General features: G+C 41.7%; 1 protein-coding gene across 1 annotated transcript; it reads right to left on the bottom strand.

Annotated features, from left to right (window-relative positions):
• Positions 1-167: 167 nt before the first annotated feature.
• Positions 168-17,673, bottom strand: smad1 (SMAD family member 1). Its single transcript, XM_051385032.1, has 7 exons — positions 17,539-17,673; positions 8,617-9,197; positions 5,875-6,144; positions 5,659-5,775; positions 3,253-3,474; positions 2,752-3,008; positions 168-1,831 (listed from the first exon to the last, which is right to left on the bottom strand). The coding sequence occupies exons 2-7, from the start codon at positions 9,014-9,016 to the stop codon at positions 1,688-1,690; spliced, it is 1,410 nt and encodes a 469-aa protein (XP_051240992.1). The 5' UTR covers positions 9,017-9,197; positions 17,539-17,673; the 3' UTR covers positions 168-1,687.
• Positions 17,674-18,887: the final 1,214 nt, after the last annotated feature.

Here is an 18,887-nt window from a genome sequence, read left to right as displayed (position 1 = left end):
CACACACACACACACACATAGAGTGGTTGATGTTTTTGAAAGTCCTTGACAATACCATGATGCATATTTTCTTAGCCTGGGTGGCCTTTAATTAAACAGACAGGCACACAAAGACACATAAACATGCCCCGACACAGTGTTCATAAAAGAGACAGGGATGCTGCAAGTAATGAAACAAATTTATTGAATCTTCCAGTAGAGGCTTGATATTCATGGAATAAAACTGCTTTTCTGGGAGTTTTTTACTGAGCGAAAAAACACAAAGGAGAAAAAAACAAAAAAAACAAAGAGGCGATGTGTGAAAGTGCAGACAAACAAAACAGAAAACATGTTCAAAAATACAAAAAGAATGTAAAGAGTAATACAGTTTAATAGCAAAGAGGATTGCTCAAAGCATAACAGAATTGAATGGCAAAATCTGCATTTTATAGAAAAAAAAAATCATATTGGGACATAAGTAACTGATACCCTTTTCTCAGTCAACAATTAAAATTTGAATGCTCAACATTTTCCTATAATAGTCATTTAACAAGTTTTGCACAGTCTGTGTAATAAGAGAATGAAGCACAGTCACTGATATATTTATGTCCTCAATGTGACTCCGTATTTGACACATTAGATTTTTGCTGCAGAGTATACAGCAAGGGACAAACTAAACTGCACTTTTATTTGCCTCTGCTGCATGTGGTGTGTTCAGCTACCAGTCTTAAATGTGTAACACTACACTAACCAAACTATGCTTTGCAAAACCAGACTGCACAGCACATATTCTAATAGTGAATATATCTAACCACTATTCTTTTTTTTTTCTTCTTCTTAAAATTCATTTGAAACACGAGTGTAACACAACATGAGCAACATTTAAACATTAGTCTTTCTTTTATGAATAGTCTGAAATGCCCTTTTAGTGCCATGCCCCACACTAAACCCCACTCTAAACTCTCAAACTCCCCCTATTTTTGCCCTCCTATTATTTTTCATGATCTGTGATATGGGATTTCATTTTTATAATAACTTTGTACTGCTTTCATTTATTAGCCTAAAAAAGAACACTGAGAAAACAGCATACTTGTTGAACAATCTGGAGATGATTAAAATTTTCAGACATACTGGTCAACCTCCAAGTCCCTGCTAACTTTTTACATGTCATAAGTACATTTCATGCCAACCTCACTGCAGTCAGGCAATAGACAGCAGCCGACTGCAATTTCGCTGACCTGGAATGTCCCATAATTATTGTAACTATACAAGTATATCTGGACTTCAGAGGGAATATTTTGATGCAAACTAGTAATGAGTCAGAATAATAGAACAATGAAAAAGAGACATTGTTGGAGCAAGATCAGGGAGGATACTTGCGTCATGATGAGTGTGATGGTCTAATTATTACAGTTGGTCACAAAGATCAAGTATCTTCCAGTTGCATCACGCTCACTTTGCTCACTCCTCTCCCAGACTGTAAATGTGCCCAATTCAGACATCCTTCAAGTAGAGAACAAACCAACCCATTTAACAACCCACCCAGCCCTACTGGTCGCAGATCAGCTTGTGTTTCAGTCAAAAACCTATATCAGTTTCTAAAAAAAAGGTAGATTGGCTGAACCACAAGATTGGCTGTGACCCCATTCTTGCTACTTTGACCAAAATGCTGGGGTATGGACAGTCACAGGGCTGAGGACAGTGAAGCCTAGGAGACGGAGGATATAGGGTTGTGGGGGGAGCCCATCTGGGTTAGCACCTTATCCAACCACTGCAGGGGACCATGCAGGTGAATCTCAATCCAGCAGGGTGTGCTGGTCACATCCTGGCGGTGGTACTCTGCTCCCCAGCCCTGGAACACATTAAAACACATCATATCTTATTATTATGCCACAAATGATTGTGCTAGTTCTACTTTTTAAGACTTGTTTGAATGTTATTTGGACTGTCCAGTGTTAGTGTTAAGTTCTGCTTGAGGTCATGATGATTTGGGATGCAACAAGTGATTTTATTCATTATCAATCATTTCATAATTTTCTTAATTAAAAGGTCAAGTTGACGTCCTCAAATGTGTTGTTTTGTCCACAAAAATATTCAGTTTACTGTCATAGAGGATTAAAAAAAACGGAAAATATTCACATTTGAGAAGCTGAAATGAGAGAATTTTGGCATTTTACCTTTAATAATTATTTGACAACTAATCAATTAATCAACTAACCTTTGCAGCTTTAATGTTGATATTTGACTTTGTATCAAGATGTCCCATGTTACCGTCGCTGAATACCCAATTCATAAAAAGTTAATTATAATAATTAATTAATTATAAAAAAAAGGAGGGAAAACTGTTTTTCAACAGTTTTTTACCCAAAATTTATGAAGCAACTTGAGAGGGAAACTCCCTCCAGACAGCAACAAGGCCAAAAAGATTATAGAGAGGGTTTGTTCTTTTATACTTTATTTTATAAAGTAAATAAAACATTTAGGAACAGCTTCAGGCATTTTTTTCTATGCAGAGTTATATAATTGTCAAGCATATATATTATATTGATTAACTTTAATGTACTTGAAGTGTGCAATGTGCAGCTGTATTATCTATGAAAATACCAAGTATTGGATCGAAAGGTTGAAGACTGAATGTGTAACAGTGTGAATGTGATCAGCAAAAGGGAGGCGCTCTGAACCTCCTCTAAATAAAATAAAAACACAAAAAGAAGACTCAGGGGCCTAAAAATCCCTAATTGTTGTTTAAAAAAACTAATCTGATCAGCTTACCTTAACAAAGCTCATGCGGATAGTACACATCTTGGTGAGCTCATAAACGGCCTCAAAGCCGTGGTTGACGGACTGGGCCAGCAGCTCAGCGAACTCCTGGTTGTTGAAAATCTTCAGGCTGCAGCCGCTGGGAATCTTACACACAGTTGTGGGATGGAAGCCGTGATGGTAGTTACAGTTACGACTCTGGACGAAGATACTGCTATCACTCAGACATTCTGCATACACCTCCCCACCAACGTAATACAGATGGACACCTGAGAGGAAGCGAAGCAGCAGAGAATAAACTGTTAGGTCACCTGAAGAAGAAGAACTCACTTTCATCAGCAAAAACACAGGTCCCAAAACATCAGTGGTCATCTTAAGATCAATTCACTAAAATGTTTACTCAATTTTTTGTTATTATTCTGTTCTAATGTCTATTGACAACAGATATTGATTTAGTCTTGTCTGCTGATGGTTGGCGCATCGCAGTCATTGACAGGCTTTCCCATACTGCACCTTTGCCGATGTGCCGCCGGGTGTTCTCAATGGTGGAGTTGCGGTTGACGTTGGAGAGCAGGCCGAGGCAGAATCGGTTGCGGTTGTTGGAGGGATCTGTGAAGCCATCGACGAGCACACTGGTAGAAGAGGCCTGGAACGCCTCTCCGACGCGATTGTTGAGCTCGTAGTAAACAATGGAGCACCAGTGCTTGGGTTCCTCGTAGGCCACGGGCTGCACATCTGCGTAGGAAACACATTAACAGGTCACAGGAGTGAGCTGAGTACACCGCACATGCAGAGACAGACGCAGACACATTTAAGATTCCTCTGAGCAGACTCATGTGCAGACAAGCTGCCAGGAGCCACTGATGCTAACAGAGGCTCAGCTGTAAATCTTACTCATCTGCACAATTATTTCTTCCAAATTGTCCCCTGTAGCCCATAACAGTGATTTGAATAAACATATAGGACCCACTGGCTACATTTGTGTACATTTATGCTGACCAAAATCAATGCAAACGCATCCTAAAGTATGCCTACTGTCTGTGGTCTGTGTGCCAGCCTTTATTGAGTAGGAAATCAGTCAATAGAAGGTGCCTAGCCATCCTCTCTGTGCCTCGTATCTGAGGGTGAGGCAGTGCCAGCTGGCCTCACCCTCTCTCAGAGAGAGAGAGAGAGAGAGAGAGAGAGAGGGGAATAAATCATGTTTATCTAAGCACATACTTCTCCCAAACTTCCTCTGTAGCGTGGCACTGGCTAGCAGGTGTGTTTTGTCTGTTCCCTTCCCAGAGCTGGTCTACAATAGAAACCCGCTCCCCCGTACAGGATGCAGCTTGTGGAAAAGAAAAGAACTTCCCAAACTCCCACTTACAGCAAACATTTCAACAGCTCTTCCCGCTACTGCTGTCACCATGTGTGGGCAGGATTTTTGGGCCCCGAGTGCATGATCGTAAAAAAGTATTTTGTTGGTCAAGTGTGGATACGAAGTTCAGATCAATGTTCAGTTGTTATTTCAATGTGAGGTGGAGTGATTTAACTTCAAGCGCTTGGTTTCTTCCTGCAGAAATGTAACCATTAAACCAGTTCGGCTATCGTGCACCAAAGTAATTGCTGAGGTCTGAGAACATGGCGACATTGCTCGGACCAAGCGTGACTGGGCAAAAAGGCCCTTAACATACAGTACATGTTGTTATGATAGATCACAAGTGGACATTTTACTTTGTATAAAGGAGTCACAAGCAAAAGTGTTTATGTTTAGAGTTACTGATCCAAATCACTTTATTTTGAGGAAAAAACAAAAATGGGTGCAACTGATATGTCTGTAAGAATCCCTACTGCACTTATCGTCCCCTCAGTTAACAATAAGTACAGTAGGTAACAGCTGTACCAGGAAGCCAGTCTGTAAACTGTGATGGATGATTACAATGTAAAGTTTGGGTAATGATTTTACAATTTGCCTTTGTCTTCTCTTATAAGTTATCTAAGCTTCAGTTGTTCAAAACCTTACTCCATCAGACTCTAATGTTTCCTTATTCCTTGATCTCAGCCATTAACCTAGCAAATATATTCGTATTATTACTGACAGAAACGATCACCAACTCTACACAAACTACAGATTTTCCCTTTAAAATTAGATGGCTCTGGAGTCCAAGACATGTCCGTTGTACGGTCTGCTACCATCATGAATACAGGGTTCAGATTTGTCTCTCCAGCACAATAAAGCCGAAAACCACAAAGTAGAGATAGCAGCAATTATCTCACCACATTTCAGATCTGAAAGTTGGAGGTAATTAGTGAATCTTATCGTTAACGAGTTTCAAGTCATTACCACCAGCAGAGATGACATAAGCCCCAGCTTTTATAGACCTCATAAAACAGCTCTGAGGTCTGGCTTAATTTGCTGAGGCTTAGGGCTTCCCATGGGCTCGCACCCACAGGCAGAGCCTCACTGTTGACTAGCAGCTCCTTTCCACACAAGGCTTGTGTTTTATCTGACAGGATATGACTTCAACTCAGCTTAGTTTTATCTTTCCTTTTTTTGTATTTTGACCACAAGAGAAAAAAAAAAGACTACCTTTAAAAAAAATCAGGCTTCCCAGAAATCTTTGCACCTGCAGATCAAGGTGAGCAGGTGCAGACAGCTTTAGGGGGATGATATCACCGTGACCACAAGGTGTGTGTGTGTGTGTGTGTGTGTATATGTGTGTGTGTGTATAAGACCTGCCAGTGCTCCCATTTTTCCCAGTTCATGCCATATTTAAAGGAAATCTCTCAATACAATCCCATTTTGATGTTTCACTCCTGTAATTTGCATGGCCCTCAAACTCAACTGTGAATATATTATAAAAACTCCCGTATTTTGAAACCTAAACATTAGCAGGTATGGTGTGTATGTGTGTGACAGATAGTAGCCGCCATGGTAACCTGGTCGGTTGTTAGTCTCTAGAGGCAAGGGTGGAGCCATGAGGTTGGTGTCCATTGGCTGGGGGCACTCTTGAGTCATCTGCTCCTCTGGGGGCATATAGGCAGGAGGGGGAGTCTCTGCATCAGGAATGAGGCAGAAGAAAAAGCAGAGAAGTGAGTTATTGTTGTTCAGTACGGAAGAAGACCAGTGGAAGATAAGTCCCTGTTAGATCTCACCTGGCATCTGGAATGGACTGCCGGGGTCGGAGCTGGAGGGTGAATGAGGGAAGGTGGCGCTGCTGCCGCTTCCCGGTGAGTTTGGGTAGCTGTTTGCCGGCGAATGGGGGAAATTGGGGGGCATCGTGTTAGCCTGAGGAAAGGATTCTGGGAAGGTGGCATTCTGCGGCATGTGTGGCTCATTCTGCTGTAGAGGATTGCGGAAGCGAGGCAACATTGTATGCTTGGCATTGAACTCGCTGTTCCTCGGTACCAACACAGGGGGCAGCACTAAGGAGGGAGAAAGACATAAAAATGGTTAAAACAGGAAGTGCATTGATGCATCACCAGCAGAGTGTAAAGGTCCTTTAAGTCAAGTAAAAATTTACAAATAAATCAAAACACTGATTTGATCAAAAGCTTTAAGGTTCTCATTAACCATTAACAGTAAGTCCACTAAGCACTATTAGTATGACTTCAATATGGAGTAGGCTTTTTTTCTTTCCGTACTGATTAGAGGTGGGTGATACGACGCCATAAACCATGAGATGATATAAATTTGACAACCGTCTGAGATTTTTCCCTTTAACATCCCTGGGTGTGTGGGGACATTGCAGGCGATGTTGTAAATCTATGAGTGAGACTGTTTCATGGCAAGACTTTATTTTCATATGATTTTTTCATCAGTGTGATTGGCCCAAAAATAAGCATTCCTGTCTTCTTATTTCAACCAACAAAATTCTTTATAAAAAATCTCTGTTTGGTTTTTTTTTAGAGTGAATTTTCAACATCACAACATCCATTAATATCGTGATATAAAATTACATACAGTGTGATAGAGAACTGTATCCATAATGCCGTAAACATAACCCCATAAGTGAGAAGAAGTCAGATTGTGTGTGACTTTATATAGGTATTAATGAACAGCAGGTTTGTATGTTGCTAACTCCAACTTGTAGGGTTGCAAGTTAGATCTCAGATCTTATCGAATGTCAGAAAACACTGAAAAATGCCCGTCACAAGTTCTCCAGACCCAAAGGTAACATCTACAAAATGCTTTATTTGTCCGACCAACCGTCCAAACCCAAAACGAAACTCAGAAAAGTAGCTGCTCCAAACACATCTTAGTAGGTGGAGTGAATGTTTGTCATTTTAGCTTCATAAATCACTTTATTTATGTTCAGTGTACTACTAACATTATAATTGTACAGTCTATATTTAATGCATAGTTGACGATGTCGTTTTTAGTTTGTTGTCTTTATTTTTAGCTCAGTTACTCAGCTCAGCTATTATTTTATTTTTTTATATTTAGACTGCACTGTAGATATCTTGTATAATCACACACATGCAAAACCTACGCATACAAACTTAATAAGAATTTAATTATTTGATACCAACATAATAAAGAAATCTCTTTCTTGAACTCTCCATGTTTTTGAGTGCAGATGTCCTTGCATTTTTCAAATGTCAGCTTCCAGCCTGTTGGTCTTAGCCAGCAGTATTTGGCCCGGACTCTCAGGTTTCTGCTCTGAAAAGACATTTTGAGCCGAGCCATTCTTAAGGAATTCATCACTTGCGGGGTAAATATCCTGGCTGATGGCTATTCAGGTGCAGTGCATACAGACCACACAGATACGCTCCACTGGTGTCTATAAATACCTGTGTAGATAAATAAAGCTGGTGCTGAAATTTTAGACGGGCCCTGTGCTGCTGTCAGTGTCTCCAGCAGGTAGCCTGTGTGTGCTGCAGTGGGCCAATGCATCAATGTAGCATTTTATTTCAAAGGCTATATGTGGAGCAGGTGTTTGGTAGAATAGTGAAGGGAGATTGGCAGGATGTGTGTGTGTGTGTGTAGGCGGGTGGTGTTAGGGGAGAGAGGAGGGGGTAGTGTGGACAGACAGGTGCTGTGTGGTTTAATCACCTTAGCCCTCCGTCTTCCACCCGCTGCTAAAACAAAAAGTGTGCAGGGCAGGCAACAACTCTTTCCTCCCATTGTGTGTGGGTGACTGGCTTCCTGTTCCAGCCATCCTCAGAGAAACTGTGCATGCAGTCATGGGTGGGTGTGGGTGTGGGTGGGGTGTGTGTGTGTGTGTGTGTGTGTGTGTGTGTGCGTATCCTCGTTTTTGTAACACAAGTGCAAGAGTGTGTGTGCCTCTGTGTGTCTACATGTGTGCATAAATGTAAAAAAAGGGCAGCATCACAGAGCATGCCCAAAACAAAGCCCTCATTGTCCCTCAGATGGAATTTCCTGCTCCACACACACATGAACGAACACACAGACACACAGACACACGCACGCACACACACACACACACACTTGGCCCTTTACACACTTAGCACCCTGCACACAGCTGTTTCTATCTTGTCAGCTGACCCTCATTTTCTGTTTAGTGAGAGGCCAGTAGTGTTTGATTTGTCTTGTTTCTGCACTACCTTTGCAGTGAGGGCCCCGAGGCCTGACTGACCGAGAAAATAAGGCAGTCAGAGTCAGTATCTATTTAAATCTTTCTTATCCTGATTAAACTTGAGTTTTTTAATTTGATTTTATATGAATGGTCTCTTTATTTCTTATATCTTATACTACTGCAGTTAGTTTTTTCTATTTCATTATGAAATTGAATCCATTTGATTACGTTTTTATATGATTGTAATTTGATTATTTGATTTTGATGCCTTGTGTGAAGCACTGATTTACTTCATATGGTCAGTTATTGGCCCTGATAGGATCACTGCATCCCTAATTTCTTCAGGCTCATCACTCACCTGGACTGTCCACTCGTTTGTAGTGGTAGGGGTTGATACACACATCCTTCTGTTTGGAGCCAAAGGGGTACTCGCAGCACTCCAGCGCCTTCAGCTCGTGGTGGGACTGCAGGTCAGGCCAGCGCCACACCCGACAATAAATGACATGCGGCAGACCTTTCCTATGGGACACCTGCAGCCGTCCATCCAGGGAGCGGGGGATTGTCACACAGTTACTGGGCTGACCCGGGCAGCTGAGAGCCCTCTCCAGCTCCTCCATGGCTCCTTTCTTCTTTTTCAGTTTCTTAACCAGAGCATCCACTGCCTTTTCTGCCCATTTCTCTTCCTCGTCTCCCTGCTTCCAACCCAGCAGCCGTTTGACAGCCGGGCTGGTGAAGGAGAAGAGCGAAGTGACGTTCATGTTGGACGAGCCGCCCTCCTCCCCTCTCCTTTCTGTCCAAAGGAAGTGTGGAGCAGTGGAGGTGGACAGTCCAGTCTTAGAAAAGAAAGGGTGAAAACGCTATGAGTGTTTGTCCTTTTGGAGTTTCAGATAATCCTCAGCTTCCAAGATGGTAAGATCAGCTCCTCTTGACAGTCACTTACTAGAAGAAAAGGACAAGTAGGTTAGCATCAATGAGTAAAGATTTCTACCAACAGAGATTTCAAACACACTTCTACAGATCAGTCCTGCTTGCCGTGTCCTTTCCCAAATAAAGTTGTAGCAACTATGGTGAACATTAACCTCACGCCCCCTTACGTATCACCGAAAGACTGCTGGAACAAGCCTTGATGGGGAGGTGATGTCACCATTATAGCTGTTATGGCCATGTCAGCCATGGCTTCTGGGAAACTGGCAGAGGAGTCCCAACAGGCACCCTACTGTGAACATCCGCCCCTACAAAACATTCTCCAGATAGCTTCCTGTCCGTATGGCTTGTCACATTACCACCACTCACTAGTGTCATTTACAGAAGAGGACTTTACATTCAGTACATAACCTACACAAAATATAGGAATTTGGTCTGCAGGTTTAACACCTGATTCACTTTGCAGAAATGTATACTCTCTATAAAACTGAATATACAGCGATAGAGGAATGTATCCATATATGCAAACTCAGTTTTACTCAATATGAAAAATCTTCTCTGCTGCTCTCTCTCACAAACATGTCTCGTTAGAAGCTAGGCAGAGCAAAAAAGGGTTTGCCTGACAACCTTGCGTATATGTAAAATTTGAAAAGGTCTTTCAGGTTTCAGAGGAAGGAGACTTTCAATGAGGCGCCTGCTGAGGCAAATGTTCTATAAAACTTCAACACCACCAACCAACAAACACTGGTTTTGGGCAGGAATCTGGCAATGTGCAGGACAATAAAGAGGAAGTGCATGTGGACCCTGGGATAAATGTGCCCATTCATTTGGGTCCCACAGGAGCAATTCAGTAGCCAGGAGGTACATGCATTCTAGCGTTTAAAAGGGAAAACAAGAGCACACTGAGCTCTTCTTTTTAAGTTTTTTCTGAATGCAATTAGAGAGATAAAAACATAGTTATGGTTAAGGCTTGGCTATAATTGCTCAGATGCAATCCCAAAATCAAATAAAACAGCTTGTCAGAAATCCACCACCTTTTATCCGTACTGACTCATGGACGAAGATGCATCACTCTGACAGTAAAGCCTGCAGTATATTGGATTTCCTACGAGCAGGAAGAAAAACATCATTAAGACTGCTCTGTAGTTATTCTTGGCCCTTCAGATTACGGGATGAAAAGTGATTTCTATCTTTGTCAGCTACTGCATGTGTCGGTTACCTCATACTGACAAACAGGCAGTTGAACAGGTGCTGTTTACAACGTGTGTGTGTGTGTGTGTGTGTGTTGTGTGTAGTGTATGTGTGGGATGTGTGGGCCCTGGACATTTACTATTGCCAACCACACTCACAGGAAAGCAGCAAGTTGCACCTGTACTTAACTTAGCCACCCGAATCACACCGGCTAACCAAAAGTGACGCTAAACTAAAAACATACGAGGGGGGCAAAGGGTGGACTTAGGGTTGTCTGAATATATGTGTGTGTGTGTGTGTGTGTGTGTGTGTGTGTGTGTGTGTGTGAGTGAGAGATCATGGGAAAACATATCTCAACACTGATATTTCTTGTGAGACCCCACTATGATATCACACCCTGCTAGCATCATAAGAAAACATCTCTCCACCATCAGAGAGACAGGAAACAGGTTGTGTAGTTACTTCATATCTCATCACCAGCACAGCTGCGACATCACTTCCTCTTGCTGAGACCTGCAGGTTTTTCCCACAGGTGCAGGGTGGAAGAGAAAAGGGCAGTTTCCTAAACTGGCCACCCCTGACATTTATCTTCCTTTCTCCTTGCCTCTACTCAAGAATGCTCTTTCCTTTGAAGTGAAACTGTTAAGAGCGAAGGAAGATGGATCAGAAATGTGATAGGTGCGGCCTCTGTTCGGACCCTAGTTCCTAGAACCCAAACTAAGATATTTGAATCGCTTAACAATTTTCCAAAACCCAGATATTCCATTTACTGTCTGTATCACTTTACTTTGCTTGAAAAAGGACGCAGACGGTTCATTGATTATCAAAATAGTTGCAGATTAATTTTCTGTTGATTGACTATTCAATTAATTGTTTCAGCTCGTAACAAGAATACAAATTTGAGCAAAACATTTTATTTCTGCTTTCAGTATGTGACAGCTACGTACACACATGTGCACACTGTTCCCCATTTAAGTTTCTGCGCTGTTGTAAAACTATCGTAATCATTGTTGATATAATAAATCTCAAAAATCTGATGTACAATATCACCCTACATTGTGATCTTGTCAGTGCCTGATGCAAAACTGACTCCACACAATGCAAAAGACACGTTTGAGGACTGACTGTGGAGCCTAACAATACAACATGAAGTTCAAAAGGCAAACACTGCAATATCATCTTTGTAGTCTTTCTGATCCACTTCCAGTCACAAAGCTGCTTTGATGCAGTAACAGGCAGCACTATCAGCACCAGTTCAGGACTAGTTGCAGAAAGACAACCTTTAATCCATTTCAGATGAAAGATTCCAGAAAGTTCTGTACCGTAACATCTGGAGCAGGCTTCAATAATCCTCTTCATAATGTCATTCTGCTGCAGCTGGAGACCATATCTCTTGGATATTTCTAACCCTGACAGTTGGACATATCTGACTGCTACCCTGACCACATGATTATTTAAAAGGTGTTCTGTGGCTTTGTATTGGTTCTTGCTAGTTTTGAGCTGTCTGTGAAGCAGTCCAGATAAAAAGGCACCATTGCGCCTCCCTGTTCTTATACATTAATATAGGCTAGGATGTTTGCATGGAATAAACAGTTGTAGCGCACCAACTTTTCAAAATTACTTCAATTTTATTTGTAAAGCGCCAATTTATAAAAGTTATCTCCGGACATACAAGAACTTATTCAAGACAAAAAAACACCTAAAGCAAGCCTAACAACTTTTTTTTGCAGAATTGAAGACATTTCCTTTACCTTTTCTAATGCAATACTGGAAAACAGCTAATGAGCTCAATATAGAGGGTTTTTTTACATGCGTCAAATATCTATACGTAGTCATTAACCTTTGAGCCTCATCGCTACACAATCGGACACAGTCAATGAAGAGTCACACAGATGCCTGCAGTGGCCTTGGCCGCTGCTCTCCTCCCTGTAAAAGCTGAAACACACACCATCATTTACACAACAGCTCCATTAAAACCACTCTGACATTCCCTACAGCTGTGTCTGGGCAATGCTCTCTCGCTATTGTGTTAGCGGTAGCGTGTTATGGCCATCAGTTAGCCCACCGGACACAAACTGAGGCTAATGGGAGCACAGAGTGGGATCATGCGACACTGAAAGGCGGAGGCTTTGACCCACCTGGTGCTAGCTGTTAGCCACTACACTAGCCCCATGGATCATTTTGCACCGCTTCAGTGTCTGTTAATCAATTTAGGCCTGGGCTGTGTAGGATGAGGAGGCAGTAATGATGCTCTCTGGACCCTCCCCGGGGACGGAGCATTATAAAGAAGCTACATTATTTATCAGCAGGGTCCTGGACGGGGCCTCCATTAGCCCCCGCTCAATGGAGTCACTGGCTATAAACAGAGTAGTGCAGGAAGAGTGAGAGTGATAGATAAAGAGAAAGAAGAGGAAGAGAGGGGAACGATGCAGAAAAAGAAGGAGAGGAAGAAAGTGAGAGTGATGGCAAAGCCAGAGATGAGAGACAGAGGGAGTGTTTTGGAATAACAGAGATGGAAAACCCTCATATATCTGGTCTCCTCACCAAGCACTTCTCGATTAAGTGCTTTTAAGGGTCATTACTGAGTAAAGCGTAACACTAGGATGCAATATATACTTTTTCACAAATACAAATCATAGAAATGCAGCAGTGATGTATGAGAGCATCTCCAGGAGGAGTAGCAGCGATTGCAAAGTTCAATATCCTTTGACAGCAGGCCAGAAGGGCTGAGTAGAGTTTGAAATTTAAATACTAGCACTGATAGGATACTGAATACAACGATCTCTGGTTCCACTTCTCAAATGTGAGAAATTTTGAGCTGCATTTGTATGTTTTATATCTTGTATATTTAACATCTATGTCCAGGGCTTTCCACAAGGATATGGAGTAGCCAACCAGGAGGGGAAAGTAGCCAGCCACGGGGGTCCAGGGGCATGTCCCCCAGGGATAAATGTTAGCTGTAAAAGCCTCAATTTGGTGGCCTCTGGTACATTATAATGCTTCAATTGCATCATATACATTGATCTTAATTACTCCATATTTTAATGAGTTTGTAAACATGTAGTGGATTACTGTAAAGGATAATTAGGCTGCTTGTGCATTTAAGCCCACACAGTCTGTGTATAGTTATTAATATTTAAAACCACGCCTATTCCTGACTGATCTTAACTTCTGTATTTTTGTCATTATACCTTATTCATTTGTATTTATTGACACTTTTACTGTAAGGCTTGTCAATACATTCCACAATGATGGCTAATATTTTGTTTTTATGTTCTTGTACATTTCAAACTGAACTTAATTACAGTGTGAGGTGGAGGCATAGCCTACATTTTCCTCATATGACATTGCCTGTTTACATAAGTGTGTGTTGGGGTGTGATGGCTCTGCTGTAAAAAGGGCAATGTAAATAAATTCATTCATTCATTCATTAAGCCAATAAACATCTTTGTGGTGTATATGGAAAATTGATGAGTCCTTTGTCATCTTGCTGCCACTGGTGTTTCTGAAGTAGTCTGTCTAAATGAGGATGTCCACTGTCTGTCCAATCAGTGCAATTATTTAAGTGTTTTGTCATAATTTAATTCTTCAAACACTGAAGACGACTCTCCGCTCTCAGCTCAGCAGGACAGAACCTCTCAGCTGAGTGCACACACACACTGGGTCAGAGCATCTCTTGTATCAGCTCTTGTAGGGTGTTCCTGGTCTGCAGTAGTCAGTATCAAGAGTGGTCCAAGGAAGGAAAAGAACCGGAGACGGGGTCATGGGCGGCCGAGGCTCATGGATGCACATGGAGAGCGAAGGCTGGTCCGTGCGGTCGGATCCAACAGACGCGCTACTGTAGCTCAAACTGCTAAAAAAAACATTAATGCTGGTTCTGATAGAAAGGTGTCAGTACACACAGTGCAGTTTAAACTTTGTCTGTAAACAACACCATGCCATCTGGAACGCTACCCTTGCTTTGGCTAGGAAAGGACGTGCCACGGTTTCCACCCCAGTGGACGGCGAGGTAAACAGACTCACCGACAAGCAGATACAGGTTAGCTGCACTGCTAACAACCAGCACAAGCACAAGTTCACGTAGTTGTCTGTGCACGTAAGCAGCTCACAGTAAAAAGAAACTTGTCTGTGTGTATGAACGTAGTGTTTTTCCTGCACTATGGCGTAACAACCCGCTGTGTGCTTATTGGCGCACTGACACTGATGAGTTTCACTTGAAATTTGGTACCGAATGACGAAGACATTTGAGTTTGCCAAGTTGAACCGCCACGTTTCCACAGCAGCCCAGAATGGACAAACCAAACACTGGCTCTAGACAGGAGCATTTCAGTGTCACCGTAGTTTCTCCTTCGTGCCTGGAAGGGGAAGGTGAAGCGACAGTCGTGATCTGCAATTACACCACAAAATCCTACAGACTGGACTTGATGATCCATCTAACAAATTATCAGCAAATTCATCGACAATGACAATAAACGTTGGTTGCACACTTATAAACATGTTTTCCTTTATTCATATAACAAAATGTTAAACAAATCTTAAAAGGTGTCTAAACAAAAGCGGCTGTAAAAGAACTTCTACTATTGTCTACGATTGGAAAAATGTAACTTTAACCTACGTGTTGAAGCTAAATTTCTCATTTATTTTTAAGTTTTCTATAATCATGTATTATTGTGCATTTTATTATGAACAAGTTTATTTTTCTACCTACAAAAGATTCGAGAGCGTCCAGCTGTGATGCTACTTTTCCTCTCTTCCTGAGCTCAAGGCTGAGTGACAATGCATAAGAATGATGTTTAGAAGTATAGTAGCAGGACGTGCAGTGCAAGCTATGTAACATTAAACCTGCGTATTACAGAACAACTAGTTTGATGATTAACCTTTTGCACATTAAGCATAAGGAGAAAACTGCAGAGACAAATAACAGCCAATCTCCCATCACCTCATTCTTCGGATAATAGGATCCCTTACATTTTCTTATTTAAGAATTGTGACCAAAATAGCGCTCTCTAGTGGATAAACTTGCGATGGCAACAAATATTTGGAATTTCTGTGCTGCAATTTCTAGCTTATTATTGGCCAACGTACACAGTCCGAGATATATCAGGCCGTCGGACTCCACTAGTACTATTTCAATCAGTTCCAAATAAGTATTGAGATTCAATAGCCAGCACTAGTAGCCAGCAAATGCAGATATTTACCACAGCCTATCATGTCTTATGAAACAGTCGAAGAGCAAAGCTTGAAATAACCCCAGTCAGACATGAGGTGCTGCCCTTAGTGACTAGACATGGCTTTGACCTGGGAGGCTCCTCTGACTTGCCGGGGGTCACTTTTCCCTTTACAAACAACCAACACATAAGACAGCTCTGACCTAGTGAAGACCACACTGCCATACAAGTGTACAAGCAAGCTGTCACTCCCAACACAGCATGGAAAAACACCAGTACAAAAAAAGAAAAAAAAACCTTCTGTCACCAAAATTGTGGTCAGTATTGTCCTGACTTCTAAGGGGCTGAACTAGGATCAGATTCTTTATGTCCCAGACACAGCAGTGCACACACGACTGCAGACATAACTAGCAAACACATGGGGTTTCAAGCAGCTATCTCAACCATGCCTGGCACTCAGTGTTGGGTTAGTGTTGTGTTAGGGTGGACACCTCACCCCGACACATGGCAGGCTATGTTGTCCAGGCTCTGCAGACACACCAGAGGGGTTTTGACGTTGTTCACTACTGTTGTGACTGACTCTCTGGATACAGGAATGCTGCTAACCTATATTTACACCTTGTAGTTGAGCAGGTTTGTTTTTTTGCCTTTGCTACGATCATAGATAGATAGATAGATAGATAGATAGATAGTATGTTTTGTTAAGTATAAAGGAGGAACTGAAGCTGATAAGAGCCAATCAAACAATCAAATCTGCATTGCCATTTCTTAAAGAAGCTTCACCCTGATTTAAAACTAACCCTGTCATTTCAATCCTATAAAAACACCATTAGTGTTTAATTTTCAAGCAGAATTTCAACCTGCATACCCCGAGAATGCACGACGATAAAACAATTGGAAGTAAATCACGGACAAGGACAAATTCCTGTCCTTTGGGTAATCTGATATGTCATCTTCAATAATGTCAGGAGATCTAGCCCTAGCTGCTGTAGGTCTCTCTCTCTCTCTCTCTTTCTCTCTCTCACACACACACACTCTCAAGTCTCTTTCTTTCTCACTCTCCCATACAAACAGACACACACAAATTCATAAACACACCGACATAACCAGAACCACACACATGGGACGGACGTTCCTGTGAAGCACACTTTTTAAGTGCAGCAGTTTAAATAGCCTCAGCAGCAGTCGGCGTCAACTAAAAGACAGTAAAATAATGAAAACGTCTAATATGGCAGGATGTAAAAAGATCTCGTGTGTGAATCTGTAATCCGAGCGGTGTAATAGGACCATTATATAGCATAGAGCTTGAAGGATAAGTCGATTAATCGATTAGCTGAGCGTTGTTTAATCATTTAAATGATTTGCCAAAGAAACATGTTACATATTCACAGTGTCTTGCTTCTGCAAATGTGAGGATTTGTTGTGCTACCACTGCTATCTCTGGGTTTTAGCCATTTTAAAGACATTTTCTTACAGTTCATAGACTAAACAATTCACTGTGTATGACACCAAATCCTCACACCATGTGTTTAACAACTGCAGTTCAGTCTTTCTCCCCCTCTCTCTCTCTCTCTCTCTCTCTCTCTCTCTCTCTCTCCCTGAATAACCACTGTATGCAGCAGTAATAATGTCCATACATTAACTAGTGCTTCAACTGATACCAGCATTAGAGTGATTTAACCTCAACTAATGGCGTTTTTTAAGTGTCCAAATGCAGCACTAATACAGTATCCCCACAATAACCCGTAAGATAGCCTACATTACTACAACATTATAGCATTTCTCTTATCGAAATGTTCAACTCCAGTCTGATACTGTGAGTAGAAAAGGAAGAGAAAAAAAAAAAAAAGCAAAAAGTTTGAAGCTGCCAACTGACACACTGTTGATAACCGTTGGGATCTACTTCCTTACTAACAGAAGCCATGCGCACTGTAACGATAAGATAACACTGATAAAGATTTCATTTAACATGTTAGAAAAGAGAATAAAAGTTTTACCTTTTCTTTTTTTCTTTCACTGCTCACTCTTTCTGTGTGTCTGTGTCTCCTCCTGTGTGTGCTCTCTCTCCCTCTCTCTCTCTCTCTCTCTCTCTCTCTGCCTGTCTTGGGTCTGCTCGGCCTGGCGTCAGCGAGTCGCGGAGCCGTCTCACCCTCCGCTGAGCGCCAGTATCAAGCCGCGGGATGCAGCCATGACAATAACAAGACCTACTTTTCACACATCCAACATCTTCATTCACTGTGTGGAAATTGATTATGTAACTGTGAGACAATGCGGGGGTTTTTTTGTGTGTTTTTTTTTGTAGCTTAATACGAAGAGCTTTCTGGACAGATGTCGGAGTTGGCTGTTAAAAAACTTGCCTGTTGAATGAAGGTGGTGAAATGTTACTAGTTTCTAATGTAGTTTGGACAGAAAGAGGGTCAGAGGCTTCCAGAGGATCCCTGCAAAACGTTTTCTTTATTCCTTTTTTGCATGTATTACCAGTAAATGCACAATTAGGGAATTTAAGGACTGATCTGATTTGTCACTCTTTTCAACCCCAAAATGCAACCAAAACCATGTTAAATAGGGACTTATAGGACACACACAGGCTATCCTGCAACTCCAGGCTGTTATTGAGCATGCAGTAACATTAATTCATCCTCCGAATCTCTGATTTCACAACTATTCTTCTCCCAACTTGTCCAGTAATCTCTTGCAATGGTTTTAACTGACAGACAGACAACTCTGTGGTTTATCTGTAGTGAACTCCTGAACTGCACCGTGTTAAGCCTGCTTCTCAGTTCCCCTCTTGCTTTGATTGTGATATGATAAGCACTATTTATGTTGTCAGGAGAACAAAAGTGTCAGAGAGCAAGGGGTAAGCACAGGAGCATGCTTACACATGCCATCATCTCAACTTCTCACCTCAATACAATAATGCACACGCGCACACACAACCTGTTCAGCCCTGATTCCTGGTGGGTGTACAGAGGCATAATTGTGCAATGTCAAAAGTGAAACTTCCCACAGTTCTTCAAACCATCTCATTAATATTGCATGGTAATACATAAAAATAGCCTCCAGGCAGGGCAGCAGCAGAGGACATGAAGTGTCATTTCCTCCAGAAATGAAGTAAATCAGTCAGCATCAGAGATAATGTGAGTCATATTCAGGAAGATTTCAGCACAACCTGAGATGCAGTTACAAATTCTGCAGTATTTTATCTGATTGTGAAACTGAGATGAAGAGGTGAGTTCCATGTCACTATACTGTGACTATAGATAGAAAGATATGAAGTTAAAATACCTTCATGGTACAATATGTCACCTTAAGGTACTACACAAGGCTACTTTGAGTGAATATTATA

This window comes from Dicentrarchus labrax, unplaced genomic scaffold (genome assembly GCF_905237075.1).
Source record: "Dicentrarchus labrax unplaced genomic scaffold, dlabrax2021, whole genome shotgun sequence".
Classification (NCBI taxonomy): domain Eukaryota; kingdom Metazoa; phylum Chordata; class Actinopteri; family Moronidae; genus Dicentrarchus; species Dicentrarchus labrax.
This window is presented reverse-complemented; position numbering and strand designations above follow the sequence as displayed.

Excerpts from the sequence above, each read along its gene's own strand:
- smad1 (XM_051385032.1), bottom strand. The coding sequence starts at position 9,016 with ATGAACGTCACTTCGCTCTTCTCCTTCACCAGCCCGGCTGTCAAACGG. Across the intron at positions 5,776-5,874 it reads CAGTCCATTCCAGATGCCAG|AGACTCCCCCTCCTGCCTAT; the intron begins GTGAGATCTAAC and ends TTCCTGATGCAG. Across the intron at positions 1,832-2,751 it reads TCCGCATGAGCTTTGTTAAG|GGCTGGGGAGCAGAGTACCA; the intron begins GTAAGCTGATCA and ends AATGTGTTCCAG.